Source organism: Schistocerca nitens, chromosome 2, assembly GCF_023898315.1.
Source record: "Schistocerca nitens isolate TAMUIC-IGC-003100 chromosome 2, iqSchNite1.1, whole genome shotgun sequence".
NCBI lineage: Eukaryota > Metazoa > Arthropoda > Insecta > Orthoptera > Acrididae > Schistocerca > Schistocerca nitens.
The window spans coordinates 970,255,839-970,278,782 of NC_064615.1; the positions used below are offsets into that span (position 1 = coordinate 970,255,839).

Consider the following 22,944-nt stretch of genomic DNA (forward strand, 5'->3'; position numbering starts at 1 on the left):
TTGAGAATATATTGTAGATCCTGTATTCCTTAGAAATGCACACACAAAATAACAGCATTGTGCTTCATATTAAAATAATTTAATCCTTAACCAAGAGGGAACTGCTGGTGCTTTCTGTGAAATTGTAATTTTGTAATGGAACTGTCTGATACCACTATGCATCTGGTTCTACACTATACAATGAAAATTTACATTCTTTTTGGAAGTCTGGCCAATGTAATTATTGATCCCCCTATGATCTATGGACCTTGCTGAGGTGGTGTGATCAAGATTGAGGGTATCTGTGGAGCGACCAGGTTAATCCATGGTTCCTGAAAAGAGACAGCAGTCTTTACAGTAGTTGTATGGGCAGCAGTATAGAGGCTGGACTGATCTGACTTGTTGTTGTTGTTGTCTTCAGTCCTGAGACTTGTTTGATGCAGGTCTCCATGCTACTCTATCCTGTGCAAGCTTCTTCATCTCCCAGTACCTACCGCAAACTACATCCTTCTGAATCTACTTAGTGTATTCATCTCTTGGGTCTCCCTCTATGATTTTTACCCCCCACGCTGCCCTCCAATACTAAATTGGTGATCCCTTGATGCCTCAGAACATGTCCTACCAACTGATCCCTTCTTCTAGTCAAGTTGTGCCACAAACTCCTCTTCTCCCCAATTCTATTCAATATCTCCTCATTAGTTATGTGATCTACCCATCTAATCTTCAGCATTCTTCTGTAGCACCACATTTCGAAAGCTTCTATTCTCTTCTTGTCCAAACTATTTATCGTCCATGTTTCACTTCCATACATGGGTACACTCCATACAAATACTTTCAGAAACGACTTCCTGACACTTAAATTTATATATCAAATTTCTCTTCTTCAGAAATGCTTTCCTTGCCATTGCCAGTCTGCATTTTATAGCCTCTCTACTTCGATCATCATCAGTTATTTTGCTCCCCAAATAGCAAAACTCCTTTACTACTTTAAGTATCTCATTCCCTAATCTAATTCCCTCAGCATCACCCGACTTAATTCGACTACATTCCATTATCCTCGTTTTGCTTTTGTTGATGTTCATCTTATATCCTCCTTTCAAGACACTGTCCATTCCATTCAACTGCTCTTCCAAGGTCTTTGCTGTCTCTGACAGAATCACAATGTCATCGGCGAACCTCATAGTTTTTACTTCTTCTCAATGGATTTTAATACCTACTCCGAATTTTTCTTTTGTTTCCTTTACTGTTTGCTCAATATACAGATTGAATAACATCGGGGATAGGCTATCTGACTTAAGTCATTTAAAAGTTTGCTGTGCTAGTACTGTGACCAGCTCAAAGCAAGGGGAAACTACAGCCATAATTTTTCTTGAGGACATGCAGCTCTACTGTGTGTTTAAATGATGATGGGATAGTCTGAACGTAAAATAGTCTCCCATTCAGTTCTCAGAGTGGGGGGCTACTCAGGAGGATATCATCATCAGGAAAAATAAAACAGGTATTCTATGGTGAGAGCATGGAATGTTAGATCACTTAATTGGGTAGGAAGTTAGAGCATTTAAAAAAGGGAAATTAGTAGGCTGAAGTTAGATACAGTGTGAATTCGTGAAGTGTAATGGCAAGAAAAACAAGACTTCCGGTATGATGAGTATGAGATTATAAATACAGAATCAAATAAGGCTAATGCAGGAGTAAGAACAATAATGAATAAGCAATACAAAAGCTCATAAGCAACTATCAACATCACAATGAACACATCATCATAGACAATAAAATGAAGTCAACACCCATCCCAGTAGTACAAGTTCGTATGCCAACTACCTCCACACATGATGAAGAGGCTGAAAGAATGTATGATGAGATAAAAGAAATTATTCAAATAGTTAAGGAAGAGGAAAACTTGATGGGGACTTAAATTCAATATTAGGAAAAGGAAGAGTAGGGAAATAGTAAGAGAACTTGGACTGGGGGAACGGAATGAAAGAGGAAGCCACTTGGAAGAATTTTGACTCGAGCTTAATGTATAGTTGGAGTCACGAAAGATGGCATCGAGTTTAGGTTGTTCTTCCCACCTATGTCATGCATTCTCCAACATTCAGTGAATGTTCAGTGGTGTTCTGAGCACTCTGCTGTGAATGCTGTAGCTAAAGCGACCATTAAATGTGACTGTAGCAAGTTGCTTAGTGAATTTCTATTCCATCTGTTGCAGGTTATTATCACTAATGGTGGTAGTAAGCAACAAATTCTGCATAAGCAAGTGGGACACATAATTTGCAGGATTTCAAGTGCAAAATATGTACATGAGCCTACCGCAACTGTTGTTTGGAACTGGCAACAATACAATCAACATCCGTGCCCCAACATGCACAAACTGCCATCATTCATGTATCAGGATACAGTCAGTGCTAACACTAGCTTTAAGAATAATGGAAGAGGTTGTATACACGAAAGAGAATTTGGATCACTAGAAGGTTTCAGATTAATTATACAATGTTAATGCAGACATTATGAAATCAATTTTCAACTGTAAGACACCTCCTGCAGCAGGTTTGAACTAGAAATTTAAGGAGATATGACCATGATAAGTTGAAAGAAACTTAGACTACTGAGAGTTTCAGAGGGAGCTTTAGGCAATTCTGATTGAAACAGGGGATGAGAACATAGAACAAGATGATTAGGTAGCTTTGAGAGATTTAATAGTGAATCCATCTGAGGATCAAATAGGGAAAAAGACAAAGTACATTATAAGTCCTTAAATAACATGTGAGATACTGGATCTAATTGAGGAAAGGATAAAATGTAAAAATTCAGCAAATGAAGCACATGGAAAGGGTACAGACATCTAAAAAATAAGACTGATAGAAGATGTGAATGATAAAGTAAGAACAAAAATCAAACAATGGATAATCCAGGATGGAATGTAACAATATTAGAGAAGGAAAGTTGCCACTCACCATATGGTGCAGCTGCTGAGTCACGATAGGCACAACAAAAAGATTCACACAATTATAGCTTTCGGCCATTAAGGCCTTTGTCAGCAATAAATACACATACACGCATGCACACACACTCACGCAAACACATACTGCACACACGTCTGCAGACAACTGAAACCACACTATGAACAGCAGCACCAGTGCATGACGGGAGTGGTGACAGCACCAGTGCATGACGGGAGTAGTGACTGTGTGGGGGGTAAGGAGAAGGCTGGGGGGTGGGGTGGGGAGGGGGAGTGATAGTATGGTGGGGGGTGGTGGAGAGTGAAGTGCTGCAGTTTAGACGGAGGGCAAGAGAGAAGATGGGGAGGGGGGATGGTAAGTAGTTGAAAGGACAGAAATAAAAGAAATCAAAAGACTGGGTGTGGCAGAGAGATGACGGCTGTGTAGTGCTGGAATGGGAACAAAGAGAGGGCTGGATGAGGGAGGACAGTGACTAACGAAGGTTTGGGCCAGGAGGGTTATGGGAAGATAGGATATATTGCAGGGAAAGTTCCCACCTGTGCAATTCAGAAAAGCTGGTGTTGGTGGGAAGGATCCACATGGCAAAGGCTGTGAAGCAGTCATTGAGACGAGGGATATCAGGTTTGGCAGCGTGTTCTGCAACAGTGCGGTCCACTTGTTTTTTGGCCACAGTTTGTTAGTGGCCATTCATGTGGACAGACAGCTTGTTGGTTGTCATGCCTACATAGAATGCAGCACAGTGGTTGCAGCTTAGCTTGTCAATCACATGACTGGTTTACATGTAGCCCTGCCTCTGATGTGATAGGTGATGTTAGTGACCAGACTGGATTAGGTGGTGGTAGGATGTGTGGAACAGGTCTTGCATCTAGGGTTATGAGCCATGAGGTAAGGATACAATGAAGGCTTTCATGACCGGATGGTACTGTTGTTGATAATTCTTCCGGGTTATATGGCCGTGGTCCATGGAATTCTTCTATTCCTAACGTTTCGTCCAATACTACGCTGGGCATCCTCAGAGGTATAGCTGGTCCTGCTGAGTCCTTCCGACTGACGAGTCTGGCGTCGGAGAGCGACGTAAATACCAAGGAAAGTGGGCGTGGTCTAGCTTGCACATAGTAGCAGAGAGAAAACTAGTTAAAGATAAAATGTAACAATGGATAATAGTCCGTCATAGATAAAAATCACTTATCGATTATGTAACGCCACTGTCCATATCTCGCTTAATTTCAAGGCCTCTTCTTTTCTATTAAAATTATCTTCATGTTTATAAATTTCAATAGCCTCCCTATACAGTCGTGGATAATAGTTCGCGGTAGCACTTAAAACTGTAGTTTCAGAAAACTTAACTACATGGTCACCTGACTGAAGTGCATGTTCCGCAACGGCCGATTTATCTGTTTTTCCCAGTCGGCAAAGACTTTTGTGCTCCTTTACCCTCGTATTCACACTTCTTTTCGTAGTACCAATATAGACCTTGCCACAAGTACACGGAATTTTATACACACCGCTAGATGATAATGGTGGCCTTCTATCTTTAACAGAATGAAGTACTTGTCCTATTTTTCTGGTAGGTTTGAATACCGCTTTCTCTTTATGTTTCAGCAAAATTTTGCCCATTTGATCTGTAACCTTACTAATGAAAGGTAAAGACACCGTGTTCTTCCATTGCTGTGTAACATCCTTGTCCTTTGGCCTGCTGTAATGAGGTCTTAAAACTCTATTAATTTCTTTGTTTGAGTACCCATTCTTTTCTAAGGCCTGATTCAGATGATTCAGTTCCGGCGTACAAATCGATTTTGCCCTGTCCACTAAACTTTTGATTACACCTTTTTTTTTTTTGTGGGTGATAATTGGAGTTCTTATGTAAGTATCTATCAGTATGTGTGCTCTTCCAAAACACTTTATGTTTTAGACTGCCATCGCTCTGCCTCATGACTAACACATCGAGAAACGAAATAGCCTGGTTTTTTCCCACTTCAATGGTAAACTGAATTTTAGGGTTTATGCTATTAAGATAATCAAAAAATTCATCTAAGGCTCTTTTACCGTGTGTCGAAACCACGTATTTGTCATCTACATAACGATACCAACCACATGGTTTCTTATTTGCTTAATTCTACGCTAATTGTTCAAATTTCTCCATCTAAAAATTGGTAATCGCAGGGCTCAACGGGTTACCCATGGCAACACCATCCACTTGCTCATAAAACTCCTCATCGCACTAACAATGGGTCTCAGAGGGAGATTTATTTTGTGAACTTTAGGTAAACCATAAAGTCTGGGACACTTAGCTTCACTCCTTAGCAAAACTTTTTATCCTTCTGTGGAATGGAAGCAGAAGACTTTATCAACGTATTAGTTTTCCTCAAAATAACAGCCGTCAGGTCTCTTCTAATTTTATTGTAATGTCCCGCCACTAATAGATCCAAAATCTTACTTCTGTAGTCCTCTTTGTTCATCACTACAGTGGCATTGCCTTTATCAGATGGAAGAACAACTATCTCTTCTTCCGCATTTAAAACCCTGAGGGCCTTCCTCTCCCCTTTAGTTAAATTACTCTCCAATGGCTTATTATGGCATAAGACCCTTGTGATTTCAATACGAATTGCATTAGCAGTTGTCTTAGGGAGGGTTCGAATCGCTGCTTCCACATTCGTAATAATCTCTTCCAGTGGTACATGCGTAGGAGTAATAACATAATTACCTCCTTTTGCGAGAACTGAAATCTCATCCTGAGAATGCTCTCATCGATTTGTTAATAACAGTCTCTGCCATTACAGACACTGTCTCACATCTGGCCAGTTTCAGTGGGATGAGGAGTTTTATGAGGAAGTGGATGGTGTTGCTATGGGTAACCCGTTGAGCCCTGCGATTTTCAATTTTTACATGGAGAAATTTGAACAATTAGCGTTGAATAAGGCAAATAAGAAACCATGTTGTTGGTATCGTTATGTAGACGACACATTCGTGGTTTGGACACATGGTAAAAAAGCCTTAGACGAATTTTTTGATTATCTTAATAGCATAAACCCTAAAATTCAGTTTACCACTGAAGTGGAAAAAGACCAGGCTATTTCGTTTCTCGATGTGTTAGTCATGAAGCAGACCGATGGCAGTCTAAAACATAAAGTGTTTCGGAAGAGCACACATACTGATAGATACTTACATAAGAACTCCAATCATCGCCCACAAAAAAAAGGGGGGGGGGGTGTAATCAAAAGTTTAGTGGACAGGGCAAAATGGATTTGTATGCCGGAACATCTGGATACAGAACTGAATCATCTGAAACAGGCCTTCGAGAAGAATGCAATACTCAAACAAAGAAATTAATAGAGTTTTAAGACCTCATTACAGCAGGCCAAAGGACAAGGATGTTACACAGCAATGGAAGAACACGGTGTCTTTACCTTTCGTTAGTAAGGTTACAGATCAAATGGGCAAAATTTTGCTGAAACATAAAGTGAAAGCGGTATTCAAACCTACCAGAAAAACAGGACAAGTACTTCGTTCTGTTAAAGATAGAAGGCCACCATTATCATCTAGCGATGTGTATAAAATTCCATCTCCTTGTGGCAAGGTCTATATTGGTACTACGAAAAGAAGTGTGAATACGAGGGTAAAGGAGCACAAAAGTCTTTGCCGACTGGGAAAACAGATAAATCGGCCGTTGCGGAACATGCACTTCAGTCAGGTGACCATGTAGTTAAGTTTTCTGAAACTACAGTTTTAAGTGCTACCGCGAACTATTATCCACGACTGTATAGGGAGGCTATTGAAATTTATAAACAGGAAGATAAATTTAATAGAAAAGAAGAGGCCTTGAAATTAAGCGAGATATGGACAGTGGCGTTACAGAATCGATAAGTGATTTTTATCTATGATGGACTATTATCGATAGTTACATTTTATCTTTGACTAGCTTTCTGTCTGCTACTATGTGCAAGCTAGACCACGCCCACTTTCCTCGGTATTTAGGCCGCTCTCCGACGCCCGACTCGTCATTCCGCCGCTCGACTCGCTGCGACTCACATCGTCTCCGCGCACGAACGCCATGGCTGGGAAGCAGATTGCCGCCGCATTGGAAACCCTCATCCATGCGATGGGGTTCACCGGCGGCCGCCAACGGCAGCCAAGGCGCAAGCGAACGCAGCGGACGGGGACGATGCTCCAGTGCTACAACTGTCAGCACCTGGGGCACACCGCGCGCGGGTGTAAGAACGCCGTCGCGTGCTTGAAGTGCGCGGCGACTCACGACACCCGCAGCTGCACGAAACCTCGTGGGGTGGCCTGCAGCTGCGTGAACTGCGGCGGGCCACACGCCGCCAACTCGCGTAGCTGCGGCTACCTCCGCGAGTCACGCCTTCTACTCGCCGCACCACGCCCTGCGGCGACGTCAAGCACCTCGACGGCCGCCCCGCCCCCCGCTCCGGCGAGGGGCGCGAGCCGCGCCGCCTTGAGGCCGCCACCGATGAAGCTTTGGCCGGCTTCCAAGCCGCCTTTGCGGCCGAAAGGGCCGCACTGAAGGAGGAGCTCGCAGCTGTGCATCGCCAGCTCCAACGGCTGCGCGATGAGCTGCGGGCTATCAAGAAGAAGCCGCCAGTTCCCGCCGCCGCCCCCGCTGTGAGACGTCCGGTGGGGGTCGACGCGGCCACGCAAACAACTGCCGTTCCCCCTCCTGCAGCAATGCAGGAGGTGGCGCCCATGGAAACAGAGGATGTGCCGCCTGGACTGCCCGCCTCCTAGGTGGCAGCCGCAAGCAAGGGTGCTACAGCGCCTCCTGACTCCTCGCAAGCCGAGAAGCCAACGAAGAAGAGGAGGCTGAGCCCGAGCATACCATTCCCCACAGTGAGGAACGTGCAGGTCGCCCTGAAGCACATTGCCGCGACACTGAAGGACGGGTCCTACCCCATGCCAGTTTATCCATACCCCTTTACCCCGCCAGACCAGCCAATACCTCCCCTCCCCCATCGACCGATCCCCATGCGCACGTACAGATACCGTGACATATTAATGGAAGCGCTCACGAAGAAAGAACTAGCCTTGATAAATTCACACCCCATCTTCACCCCCTCTCAATGGGACGACTTAGTAGACATTATAGACCTATGGGTGAGGGAAGAGTTCCGGTCTGGTAGGAGGAAGGTGGATCCCGAAGATCAGGAAGCCTTGGAAGCCATTGCACGTCAACAACGACAGTATTAGTAATGAAAACCATGCGAGGCCATCATCACAGTAGCGGAGACTCTTGCTAAAACTACCGGCCAGTCACTTAGGCCGTTCGTTTTCCATTTCTCTCACTGTCCCTCTCACTATCCTTTAATCTTTCTTTTATATATTAAAAAAAATGCACAAAGCCAAGCCAAGCAGCACGATAAAGCCATGTAATTTTCTAGCCAAACCGTCATGACAGAAGGTGAAGCGCCTCGTGCGCTAGTACTTCGCCCCCAGTCGAGGATATCTTCCTCCTTCACATGTGCAGGTCCCGACTCGTCAGTCGGCAGGACTCAGCAGGACCAGCCATACCTCTGAGGATGTCCAACGTAGTATTGGACGAAACGTTAGGAATAGAAGAATTCTATGGCCCACGGCCATATAACCTGGGAGAAATATCAACAGCATGAGGTAATGGATTGGGAGCAGGGTTTTTTTTTGTAAGGATGGACGAGTATATTATGTAGGTTCAGTGGATAGTGGGATACCACCGTAGGAGGGGTGGGAAAGATAGTGGGCAAGACATTTCTCATTTCAGGGCATGACGAGAGGTAATCATAACCCTGGCAGAGAATGTAATTCAATTGCTCCACTCCCGGATGGTACTGAGTTATGAGCGGAATGCTCCTCTGTGGCCAGACTGTGGGACTTTGAGAGGTGGAGGAGGACTGGAAAGATAAGGCACGGGAGATATGTTTTTGTACAAGGTTGAGAGGATAATTATGGTCAGTGAAGGCTTCATTGAGACCCTCGGTATATTTTGAGCTCATCACTGCAGATGTGACGATCATGGGTGGCTAGGCTGTACGGAAGGCACTTCTTCATATGGAATGGGTGGCAGGCACTGTGTGGTAAAGGGACAGGAACCGTGGTGAGTCGGTGGAGGAAATGGTTGGTATCTTTTATATATGAGGATAGGTTCTGTGTAATAGGTTGCAGATATTGGTCTACAAGAGCAGAGATTTTCTCAGTGGGGACACAGTAACTGGCCACAATGGGGTGTCTTGGGTGGTTGGGTTTATGGACTTTAGGAAGCATGTAGAAGGTGGGAGTGCGGGGAGTGGTTGGAGTAAGTAGAGAGATGGACTCTGGGGAGAGGTTCTGGTATGGGCCTAAGGATTTGAGTAGTGACTGGAGATCATGCTGGGTTACTGGAATGGGGTCACTGTGGCAAAGTTTGTAGGTGGAAGTATCTGACACCTGACGGAGTCCTTCCGCCACGTAATCCTTGCTGTTCAAAACAACGATGGTGGAGCCATTGTCTGCAATACGATTATAAGGTTAGGATCAGTTTTTAGATGACGGACTGCGGTTATTTCTGCAGATGTAAGGTTAATTTGCATGTTGAGGAATTTGGGGAATGATGGTGAGGCAGGGTTTGAGGTTAAGAAATTCTGGAAAGTTAACAGGGGGTGGTTTGGAGGTAGTGGGTATGGATCACAGTTGGATAGAGTGAAGTGAGTTAGGCAAGGTTCAATATTGGTCTTTGGTTGAGTCTGATTGGTCGGGTTGGTGGCGAAAAAGTGTTTCCACTGTAGGGACCGGGAGAAGGAGAGAAAGTCTTTAACTAGTCCTGCATGATTGAATTTGGGAGTGGGGGAAAAGGTGAGGCCTTTGGAAAGGACTGATATTTCTGTGGGACTAAGGCTTCTGTAGGAAAGGTTCATGACTGCATTGGGGGTCTATAAGACGTATGCAAGGGAAAGACAGATCACACATAGAAAAAGTGAAGAGACATTTGCAGAAAAGAGGTGCAACTGTACGAATATGAAGAACTCAGATGGCAAGCCAGTCCTAAGCAAAGAGGCGAAAACTGAAACTTGGAGACAATATTGTTGAAATGAAGGTGGAGCTAAATGAAAATGAGATGGTAGATATGATACTTAGAGAAGAATTTGACCCAGCACTGTGTCGGAATAGGAATCCTTGTGTTGATTACATTCCCTAAGAATTATTGAGATCCTTGGAAGAGTTAGCCACGACAAAACTATTCAACCTGGTGTGTAAGATAAATGAGATGGGTGAAATACCCTCAGACTTCAAGAAGAAAGTAATCATTCCAATTGAAAAGAAGGCAGGTGTTGACAGATATGACTATTTTTCTTGAACTATAAGTCTGATACATCATGATTATAATATATTGACACACATTATGTTCAGAACCATAGAAGAACTGATAGAAGCCAAACTCCGATATTACTTTGGGCTCCAGAGAAATGGAGGAACATGCAAGGCAGTACTGGCCTAGACTAATCCTACTACATAGGTTAAAGAATGGCAAATCTACATTACAGCATTTGTAAATATAGATAAGGATATATCGTTTTATTCGCAGCTGTTATTTTTCAGTTGTGAGTTGCACAGATATTTTTATTTCACTTTACTGGTTTTGACAAGTTAATTTTCCTATCTGTAGAAGTTTACAAAATTGCAGGAAACTCACTGCAACAGTTAACATTATTCATGCCTCTTCTTGTCACTCCTTCTGCTATCACTACTGAACTTATTAACCTAAAGTATAAAGCAGTTAAAAACAGATATCATGCAAGTCTTGTACAGAAACTTTATAAAAATAACACCAACACGAATGTAAATCCATCTACAATCAATAAAAAAGGCCATATTCTTAAGAACACTACGATCCCACTTTTTGGTGACATTTCATATTGTAAAGTTAATTTGTTCAAAAAATGTATGACATTACTGTGCTCTTTATGCATAATGAGAAACCTCCAACTGACAAATTTCTCAAATCTGGGGTACATTCAGTACAATGTAATACATGTCCAAGTTTTGTAAAGGACAGGATGGGGGGGCATTTAATGTCTGCTTTTGTGAACACTTGCTCAACAGAGAAGAAGAGATTTCATATAAGTAAACTTTTGCAGAATATCTCAAAATTGAGAAACACACTTCTTCCACCTACATCCCTGCTTAACATGGGAAGTTGCATATAGTTGCCAGGGGCTACAAAATAAACCTATGAATTGTACAAATATTCTCTCTCTCTCTCTCTCTCTCTCTCTCTCTCTCTCACTCACTCACACACACACACACACACACACACACACACACACACACACATACATTAGTTCTCCTTGGTACTCACCTGACAAAGCTTCTCTGCAGACATTGCAATAAGTGGGGCGAGCATGGGATGTTGCATACCAACGGTGCTGCCCTGAGAGAAAGTCATGATTCTCTCCACTCTAGAAAAAAAATAATAAATTTCAAGTTAACGTCAAATTAGAAATCATTATTATTTCTGTTGTCAGCAGAGAAAACCAAAGCCATATAAGATACTAGTTACCGAAAAATTATTATCTGGAACTACACAAAAGATGTTAATATGGCAAACTACTTAGAAATGGCACTGACAGTGGTTGTTTCATCATGCCACAGTTAAAAGTACATGCAACAGGTAATTAATCAGTAAAAGCTTTTTCAAGTCATGATCGCATAAATATTTGGCTAATTATTTACAAAAAACCGGTTACGACACATTTTGCTCTTATCTTCAGGTCATCAAAAATTGTTGTTGTAAAATGTGTTCATTTTGGGTTGTCATGAAGATAAAGTGTAGCACATTATTTAAAGGTTTGTCATAAATAAAACATTTACAATCAAAAAGCACCTTGTGCACATGGCCATGTCCATATATGCAGCGCTCATTGATGATTGTTACGTCATAAAACAGACAGCATACAATAAAATGCTCAATAGCATATCTGTTAACCTTAGCTGGACATGTAATAATCATAGAAGATTCACCTTAGATGGCGTATGCGAGGACATGCGACGTGAGCCAAATACACTCCTGGAAATTGAAATAAGAACACCGTGAATTCATTGTCCCAGGAAGGGGAAACTTTATTGACACATTCCTGGGGTCAGATACATCACATGATCACACTGACAGAACCACAGGCACATAGACACAGGCAACAGAGCATGCACAATGTCGGCACTAGTACAGTGTATATCCACCTTTCGCAGCAATGCAGGCTGCTATTCTCCCATGGAGACGATCGTAGAGATGCTGGATGTAGTCCTGTGGAACGGCTTGCCATGCCATTTCCACCTGGCGCCTCAGTTGGACCAGCGTTCGTGCTGGACGTGCAGATCGCGTGAGACGACGCTTCATCCAGTCACAAACATGCTCAATGGGGGACAGATCTGGAGATCTTGCTGGCCAGGGTAGTTGACTTACACCTTCTAGAGCACGTTGGGTGGCACGGGATACATGCGGACGTGCATTGTCCTGTTGGAACAGCAAGTTCCCTTGCCGGTCTAGGAATGGTAGAACGATGGGTTCGATGACGGTTTGGATGTACCGTGCACTATTCAGTGTCCCCTCGACGATCACCAGTGGTGTACGGCCAGTGTAGGAGATCGCTCCCCACACCATGATGCCGGGTGTTGGCCCTGTGTGCCTCGGTCGTATGCAGTCCTGATTGTGGCGCTCACCTGCACGGCGCCAAACACGCATACGACCATCATTGGCACCAAGGCAGAAGCGACTCTCATCGCTGAAGACGACACGTCTCCATTCGTCCCTCCATTCACGCCTGTCGCGACACCACTGGAGGCGGGCTGCACGATGTTGGGGCGTGAGCGGAAGACGGCCTAACGGTGTGCGGGACCGTAGCCCAGCGTCATGGAGACGGTTGCGAATGGTCCTCGCCGATACCCCAGGAGCAACAGTGTCCCTAATTGGCTGGGAAGTGGCGGTGCGGTCCCCTACGGCACTGCGTAGGATCCTACGGTCTTGGCGTGCATTCGTGCGTCGCTGCGGTCCGGTCCCAGGTCGACGGGCACGTGCACCTTCCGCCGACCACTGGCGACAACATCGATGTACTGTGGAGACCTCACGCCCCACGTGTTGAGCAATTCGGCGGTACGTCCACCCGGCCTCCCGCATGCCCACTATACGCCCTCGCTCAAAGTCCGTCAACTGCACATACGGTTCACGTCCACGCTGTCGCGGCATGCTACCAGTGTTAAAAGACTGCGATGGAGCTCCGTATGCCACGGCAAACTGGCTGACACTGACGGCGGCGGTGCACAAATGCTGCGCAGCTAGCGCCATTCGACGGCCAACACCGCGGTTCCTGGTGTGTCCGCTGTGCCGTGCGTGTGATCATTGCTTGTACAGCCCTCTCGCAGTGTCCGGAGTAAGTATGGTGGGTCTGACACACCGGTGTCAATGTGTTCTTTTTTCCATTTCCAGGAGTGTATATCTTCTTTTAAATTCTCGAGGACAGGTACTATCCCCTGTTTTCAGGTAAGGGCGAGGTTTTAGAATATAAATTCGAATTGACCGATCGATTACTTTACAGAAATTGGCTGCTTCACTGTCTATTTGAGTGACATTTTCACAAACATCGATGAACGAAATTTAACCCTTCAAGGCAAACAAGTGAAAGTACTTATCACTCAAGAAAATATTCTTGCTCTCAAGAAAAATGAATTTTGGAGAATTTGTATGCGCTCCAGTAAGTGTGGCTGCTTACCAACAACAACATTCTTTCTAGAAGAGGTTGGGTGTTGAAATGAAAGACACATTTATTGAAAAATTACACAGCACTTGAAAGGTTTGAAGAAAAGGTTTCAATCCGTGTTTTACAAATGAAACCAAATTAAATATCAAAATGAATTGTGGGATTAAATATTCAGTCATTGTCAATACACGCCCTTCGACAATGTCAGCAGCTGAATGTGAAACTTTTATTGCATTTACGCTGGAAGAAGAAATGTAAATTAATGCCGTTAGCAGAGTTCTATCGCGTTTCAAGAAGATGAATATCCTCAATTGCAGCAATATAGTGTGCTGGTACTTTTAACATTTGAAATTACATTCATAGGCAAAACATAGGTCTTAGATTATGTGTCGAAACAAATACACTCCTGGAAATGGAAAAAAGAACACATTGACACCGGTGTGTCAGACCCACCATACTTGCTCCGGACACTGCGAGAGGGCTGTACAAGCAATGATCACACGCACGGCACAGCGGACACACCAGGAACCACGGTGTTGGCCGTCGAATGGCGCTAGCTGCGCAGCATTTGTGCACCGCCGCCGTCAGTGCCAGCCAGTTTGCCGTGGCATACGGAGCTCCATCGCAGTCTTTTAACACTGGTAGCATGCCGCGACAGCGTGGACGTGAACCGTATGTGCAGTTGACGGACTTTGAGCGAGGGCGTATAGTGGGCATGCGGGAGGCCGGGTGGACGTACCGCCGAATTGCTCAACACGTGGGGCGTGAGGTCTCCACAGTACATCGATGTTGTCGCCAGTGGTCGGCGGAAGGTGCACGTGCCCGTCGACCTGGGACCGGACCGCAGCGACGCACGGATGCACGCCAAGACCGTAGGATCCTACGCAGTGCCGTAGGGGACCGCACCGCCACTTCCCAGCATATTAGGGACACTGTTGCTCCTGGGGTATCGGCGAGGACCATTCGCAACCGTCTCCATGAAGCTGGGCTACGGTCCCGCACACCGTTAGGCCGTCTTCCGCTCACGCCCCAACATCGTGCAGCCCGCCTCCAGTGGTGTCGCGACAGGCGTGAATGGAGGGACGAATGGAGACGTGTCGTCTTCAGCGATGAGAGTCGCTTCTGCCTTGGTGCCAATGATGGTCGTTTGCGTGTTTGGCGCCGTGCAGGTGAGCGCCACAATCAGGACTGCATACGACCGAGGCACACAGGGCCAACACCCGGCATCATGGTGTGGGGAGCGATCTCCTACACTGGCCGTACACCACTGGTGATCGTCGAGGGGACACTGAATAGTGCACGGTAAATCCAAACCGTCATCGAACCCATCGTTCTACCATTCCTAGACCGGCAAGGGAACTTGCTGTTCCAACAGGACAATGCACGTCCGCATGTATCCCGTGCCACCCAACGTGCTCTAGAAGGTGTAAGTCAACTACCCTGACCAGCAAGATTCCGGATCTGTCCCCCATTGAGCATGTTTGGGACTGGATGAAGCGTCGTCTCACGCGGTCTGCACGTCCAGCACGAACGCTGGTCCAACTGAGGCGCCAGGTGGAAATGGCATGGCAAGCCGTTCCACAGGACTACATCCAGCATCTCTACGATCGTCTCCATGGGAGAATAGCAGCCTGCATTGCTGCGAAAGGTGGATATACACTGTACTAGTGCCGACATTGTGCATGCTCTGTTGCCTGTGTCTATGTGCCTGTGGTTCTGTCAGTGTGATCATGTGATGTATCTGACCCCAGGAATGTGTCAATAAAGTTTCCCCTTCCTGGGACAATGAATTCACGGTGTTCTTGTTTCAATTTCCAGGAGTGTACATACCGCAACATACTTTCCGCCGAATCTGTCATGAGAATTCTACCTCTATCTACAGAACCTGATATTCTGTCCCATGTAAAAATAAGAAGTGGGCCTACTCTTCTCATAAAAATTTAGATTTAATGGTCATATTTGGTTATGTTCTTTATTAAAGCTAGTACTTTAAGAAATTTGGTATTATTTTTAAATTATTTTTTGAAGCATATAAATATTTTTGTAATAACCTACTTACAGAATGTTGCGTTAAAACATACTACAGGAAAAAACCACGGGTTCTGCAAGTGGGTAAAAGTGGATATTAAAAAGTGTCCACCTTCAGAAAAGATTAAGAAACGCTGCTCTAGACGAATCGTTATCGTAATTCTCAATGCTGTTTGGTTATTTAGAACATTCGTTTATCAAATCCTTAAAAAAATGACTTTTTCGAATGTTTATTTCCGAAATAGAGACAATCAGATTTCATGAGCGTTATTAGAAAGAAAATATTCCATTGCGGAACCGAGCGAATGGTGCAGTGGTTAACACACTGGACTCGCATTCGAGAGGATGACGGTTCAAACCCGCGTCCGGCCATCCTGATTTAGGTTTTCCGTGATTTCCCTACATCGTTTCAGGCAAATGCCTGAATGGTTCCTTCTAAACGGCACGCCGACTTCCTTCCCTAATTCGATGGGACCGATGACCTCGCTGTTTGGTCCCTCTCCCTAATACAACGAACCAACCATTGTGAGATTTCGAAATCCACAATGGCCTCAGTCCTCGCATCGGGAAGCGATCCTATAGTCGAATGGAGAGAAGTGTTTGTCTAATGAGGGCAGAATTATTTGGGACAATTGAAAAAGTTAACAAAAGCTATAGCTTTTTACAGTAACATTGATTAGCCTCAGCTCAGAGAAAGAGAGAACTCAATATCAGCCGCAGAGACGCTTTGGTACACTGCAAACAGAATAGCTCCAAGCTCCAGCTGCGACTTTCCGCATAGAGACTGTGCTTAGCTCGACTAAATCAAGGTCTTTCTGTGTCCTTGGGATTATGATGGTAGGAGTTCATTTGATCTTCTGTAAATTTAAGCTAAACTATGGGCTGAAAGGAACAGTAGATAAAGTGATTGGAATAATATGGAGAATACAGACCGACAAGCCAAATGAAGACCAAATTCTCAGCGGCGTGTTGCTACACCTTTGTTACGCAATACAGCAACGATTCTGCATGCCATGGATTCGACACGTCCTTCCTTGGTAGGTTCGTGTGAGCAATGGCCTCTTGCAAGGTACCCGACTCCAAATGTACATGTTCCCTTCGCAAAGTTCGCTAGGAAAGATTATGTAGGATGGTGTGTGCCCTTTCGGACACCCGATAGAACAGGAACCATTCATTCGATCAGCAACTGTATTCAGTTCATGACGAAACAAATATCCACTGGGGCATTGGACTCAACGGTGACAGATGAGCGAACATGGATGTCTGAAAGGGCAGACACCAGCCATATACACTGAAGAGCCAAAGATACTGGTACACCTGCCTAACATCGTGTAGCGCCGCCGCAAGCACGAAGAAGTGCCACAACACAACGTGACATGGACTCGCCTAATGTCTGAAACAGTGCTAGAGGGAACTGACACCATGAATCCTGCAGGGCTGTCCATAAATCCGTAAGAATATGAGGGGATGGAGATATTACCTGTACATCGATCGGTGTCAGACTGTAGCAGCAATCGTAATATTTAATTGTAGTTACACTGGTAAATATGCTCCTGGCTTCCAATATTCTTGTGAGGGTAGTACGTATTTGATGATCTGTAAAAAAGTTTGCCGGTGTAACTGTCAATCCAATTTAGCGATCTGTGCAAAATAATTTTACCGCTGAAAGTCCTGTCTGCAGAAAGAAAGAAAAGGTGGATTATGCTTCGATACCGGAGGCATTAGTAATTCGGTGGGTAAATTCGATAAGAACCAATCATAATGGTCGATTCATTCACATCCTTTGTGCTGGGATATAGAAGCCTCTACATAGAGGTGAGAACATTTGTGTCTGTTGAGAGCGGGAATGGTAACACGTTACGAGCGCTGGGAAGAGTGCGTTCGACGTTATTCTGCACTATTTTCGTAAACAGGTTCTGTTAGGGCAAGAATTTCGGCGCATACAAGCTGAGACAACAGGAAAACTCCTACAAAAGCGCAGGTTAAGTATTTCTGGGACAATATGCAAATTAATATAGTTCGACTTGGTTATTATTTTAGATAGCAATGTGGCTCCAGTATAACATTGAGAACGTTGCTAGATGCGCTTGCGATGGTAAGTAGCTACGTGCAGCGATGCGTCATCCACACGTCATGCATGGTCTGCTAGAATCACTAAGGAGAAAGCAGCTTGTGCTATTCTGGAACGGATTTCTGCAGCGTCTTCCCGGGCCACAGTTAGAGGGAGGGTAGTGACGAACCCACGCGCACGGTCCAGCTTGGAGTGTCTGCGCTCTGTAAATACCAAGTACGAAAGGGATGTTGTTGCCTCATGCGTGCGGGTATCTGTGTGTGGTTTGACAGCTGATGGCCGCATCAGTTCATGGGGCTGTCGGTATCCTCCAGTGCAGTCCAGTGGACAGGGTGTGGGGGAATGGTGGTTGCGCGCGTTGATTGCACTATTTTGCGAGGGGACCTGTAGGCTGTGCCATGCACTATTTGGACAGTTTACGAGTACTAAGCGTGTCTAGACATCACTGTGCTGCATTATTTAGAGCAGTTTGCAGGTCTGTACTGAAATTATTTTGGAAAATTAGAAGTAGTTTACATGTCTGTGGGCTGTGTGGCGTGACCCCAGCATGTGTTTTGTACCAGTGTAATAAATATACTCCATCCCTAAATAAAATATTTCAAAATAAATATAGGCCTAGTACACTCCTTCCTTACTCTCTCTCTCGCAGCCCAGCACAGGCTGAGTCATTTTTGTGCCATTATCCCCCCACATACCACCATCTCGGATTACGTCACAGGAGGGATGACAGCACCCTCTGGTGGCAGTATTGTGTACTAGGTCAGTTGGAGTCTAGGTCTCGTGGTGGAGAAACTGCCTGCAAAATAAAAACACCTGTTCACCACAGGCAAAGTCGTTTTCCCCCCATTTAACCCCACCATCTTGGGTTACGTCATGGACCAGACAACAGTGGTCTCTGGTGGTGGTTCTGAGTACTAGGCCCAAACATTGTGGTGAACACACTATTTGAAGCCATCTTGAACAACGATACTCGAGTCATAACCTGACATCATGAACGCCATTTTGGACGACAGTGCTCTGTGGTGGTGGTACGGAGTACTAAATCAGTTGGAGTGCGGACCCCCTGGCGAACACACTGGATGGTGGTGCTGTCTCTAATTGCTTAATTAAAGACTGGTGCATGATTTCGACAGTTGAGGATTAGCAAGCATGTTTGCAGAATGTTTTAGATAGATTATTATTTTGACAATTTAAGAGTTGTTTGGCTCTCTGGATGTATATGTATTGCATTATTTACGAGTGGTTTGCATGTCTGAAGGCTGTGCAATGCATTATTTTTGACAGTTTACAATTAGCAAGTGCATGTGTAGAGCATTATACACGGGTTATTTAGGAGTAGTTTGCAGGTCTGTATGTTGTTTGGCATGTCAGAGTGTGTGGTTTGTATCACTGTGATAAATATAATACATCCCTAAATAAATTGTTTGAGAATAAATATAGTACACTCCTTCCTCTCTCCAGAAGCGGTGGCGGTCGTTTGACTTAGGTTAGTGCAGGTGCGCTTTGTTTCCTGCAGTTTTTTTGGTTGGTAGCGAAACGCTAAGTGACATTTCTTTACCACCAAAACTTGACGCCAGTTCGTAGGAGGAGGTGGCGGTCGGATGACTAACATTAGTACAAGTGTTCTTTCTTTGGCGCCATTTTCTTAGATTAGCAGCGAAACCCCAAATGACCTTTGTTTACCGTCAAAATTCAAACTTGGCGCCAGTTCATAGGAGGATATGGCGGTTGTGTGACTTTGGTTAGTGGAGGTAGCCCAAGTGACTTATCTTCCCACGATTTTCTTTGCTTAGTAGAGATAACTGTGGTGTGATGCATTATCCTGTTGGAATTTGAACTTCCTGCCCTTTTTCAGGGGGGGGAGGGGGTTAGGTTAGTGGAAGAACCCAGTTTACCATCTTCCCGCCAAAATTCAAACATCCCGCAAAAATCCGCCATCTTGAATGACGTCATCGCCGCCATCTTGGATGACGTCATCGCCGCCATCTTGGATACATCTGGCAACAATGCAGAATGGCATAGAAATCTCTTTGTCCCAATACTCCCGTCGTGCGGCCATAATGACATCAGAAACCATACAACATGTACCACCTGTGTACAAATACAACATGTATCACCTGTGTACAAATAACAGCTCCACCAGTGCACTGCCCTTTTATACCATGTGAATGCTATGCTACTGCCATCTGTATATGTGCGTATCGCTATCCCAGGACCTTTTTTGTCACCGCAGTTTAGCTAGGCTGCGAGTAAGGTTATTAATGGATAAGGGGCGCTACTCTGCAACGTGCGGAATATGGAGATTTGGGTCGGACGGGATATGTGTACAGATGGCCGAAGCACTAAAACAAACGCTTGTGTAAATCGGGTAAATCCGGGTTCGACTCCCCATCCGGCACAAATTTTCACCTTTTTTTGCTCGATGTCCATCCCTGGGATGGATAGATGGATGGGTATGTTGGTATGGGCGCACAACAGCAAGGTCTTCAGCACCTGCGCGGAAACAGTTTGGGACGAGTGTTGGGAAAATACACAAAACAGGAGTATAAAACAGCACGGAAACCAAAAGTAACAAAATGTGGAAAACTATTTGTGTACCTACATGGAAGCACGAAACGAAGTATCATGCCAATATTAAAACATCAACTAAACACGAAAAAAGTGGTAGAAGAAGATAAAACAATATAGCAGATGGACGTGGCTGGCTGACTGCAAGAATAAAAAACGGGTGAGCTAGCTACTCTGCAACACACTAAAACTTTCAGCCTAAAAGCTTAGACGGGAGTCCAGATACATCACAAAACTTTAAAACTTTAGTCACACTCGTCTCGTCATCACCTAAAATAGAAGGTACAGGGTGTTTCAAAAATGACCGGTATATTTGAAACGGCAATAAAAACTAAACGAGCAGCGATAGAAATACACCGTTTGTTGCAATATGCTTGGGACAACAGTACATTTTCAGGCGGACAAACTTTCGAAATTACAGTAGTTACAATTTTCAACAACAGATGGCGCTGCAAGTGATGTGAAAGATATAGAAGACAACGCAGTCTGTGGGTGCGCCATTCTGTACGTCGTCTTTCTGCTGTAAGCGTGTGCTGTTCACAACGTGCACGTGTGCTGTAGACAACATGGTTTATTCCTTAGAACAGAGGATTTTTCTGGTGTTGGAATTCCACCGCCTAGAACACAGTGTTGTTGCAACAAGACGAAGTTTTCAACGGAGGTTTAATGTAACCAAAGGACCGAAAAGCGATACAATAAAGAATCTGTTTGAAAAATTTCAACGGACTGGGAACGTGACGGATGAACGTGCTGGAAAGGTAGGGCGACCGCGTACGGCAACCACAGAGGGCACCGCGCAGCTAGTGCAGCAGGTGATCCAACAGCGGCCTCGGGTTTCCGTTCGCCGTGTTGCAGCTGCGGTCCAAATGACGCCAACGTCCACGTATCGTCTCATGCGTCAGAGTTTACACCTCTATCCATACAAAATTCAAACGCGGCAACCCCTCAGCGCCGCTACCATTGCTGCACGAGAGACATTCGCTAACGATATAGTGCACAGGATTGATGACGGCGATATGCATGTGGGCAGCATTTGGTTTACTGACGAAGCTTATTTTTACCTGGACGGCTTCGTCAATAAACAGAACTGGCGCATATGGGGAACCGAAAAGCCCCATGTTGCAGTCCCATCATCCCTGCATTCTCAAAAAGTACTGGTCTGGGCCGCCATTTCTTCCAAAGGAATCATTGGCCCATTTTTCAGATCCGAAACGATTACTGCATCACGCTATCTGGACATTCTTCGTGAATTTGTGGCGGTACAAAATGCCTTAGACGACATTGCGAATACCTCGTGGTTTATGCAAAATGGTGCCCGGCCACATCGCACGGCCGACGTCTTTAATTTCCTGCATGAATATTTCGATGATCGTGTGATTGCTTTGGGCTATCCAAAACATACAGGAGGCGGCGTGGATTGGCCTCCCTATTCGCCAGACATGAACCCCTGTGACTTCTTTCTGTGGGGACACTTAAAAGACCAGGTGTACCGCCAGAATCCAGAAACAATTGAACAGCTGAAGCAGTACATCTCATCTGCATGTGAAGCCATTCCGCCAGACACGTTGTCAAAGGTTTCGGGTAATTTCATTCATAGACTACGCAATATTATTGCTACGCATGGTGGATATGTGGAAAATATCGTACTATAGAGTTGCCCAGACCGCAGCGCCATCTGTTGTTGAAAATTGTAACTACTGTAATTTTGAAAGTTTGTCTGCCTGAAAATGTACTGTTGTCCCAAGCATATTGCAACAAACGGTGTATTTCTATCGCTGCTCGTTTAGTTTTTATTGCCGTTTCAAATATACCGGTCATTTTTGAAACACCCTGTAGATCCCAACCGATATTAGCTTCTGCCCTTGCTTCACGGTATAAAATGAACTCTGTTAAAATGTGGCGTACAGAGATGTGCACGCCACAAACATCACAAAAAGTGCGATCCTCGCGCCTTAGTAAAAGTCCATATGTAAGAGGGCAGTGCCCAATGCGGAGACGCGTGAGGGGTAACTTCATGCCGCCTGAGCAACCGGCAGGAGGAACGCCACGGCCGGATAGTTAGTCGACTGCACCAGCTGCAGCTCATTGTCCGTTACTGCCAGTCATTCCTCGACCCACAACTGCACTGATAAAGTGTGACATAAATCTCTAGTCCCCATCGGTTAGGATCTTTCTACGATCACTGTTCTTACGCCATGTTACATGCCTGCAAGTGGTATCCCATTTCCTGTAGACACGTTGGGCAGTCCACGCTGATACACCAGGAAATCAGGCAACTTCATGCAAGCTGTGCTCATGGGCCCGGCCAAATTCGATGGCTCCTTTCTGTCATTTTGTCACGTTTCCACGTCGACCCATGACGCTGCGCTGACTCCAGACAACCGACTGTCACATACACAGAACACTTCACTGCCATGACTACATAGTCAGCAGTAGAGAATCACATTAGTGTTTTCAGATATCCCTATTTTCGCGGGATGTCCCGATTTTTTGAGGGTGTCATGACCAGTACCGCGTAAGCCTTAAACGGGACGTCATATATCCCGACTTATGCGAACTGTTAACAATTCGAGATATAATGCGTATTCTCTTAAAAAATTATAGGCTACGTAAAAGCTCAGAAATG

General features: G+C 45.0%; 1 protein-coding gene across 1 annotated transcript in view; it reads right to left on the reverse strand.

Annotated features, from left to right (window-relative positions):
* Positions 1-22,944, reverse strand: part of LOC126235479 (diacylglycerol kinase eta) — a 557,124-nt gene that overhangs the window by 293,537 nt on the left and 240,643 nt on the right. Inside the window, exon 3 of the mRNA XM_049944200.1 lies at positions 11,260-11,359. Within this exon, the coding sequence (XP_049800157.1) occupies positions 11,260-11,359 (100 nt within the window). The remainder of the gene's footprint in view (positions 1-11,259; positions 11,360-22,944) is intronic.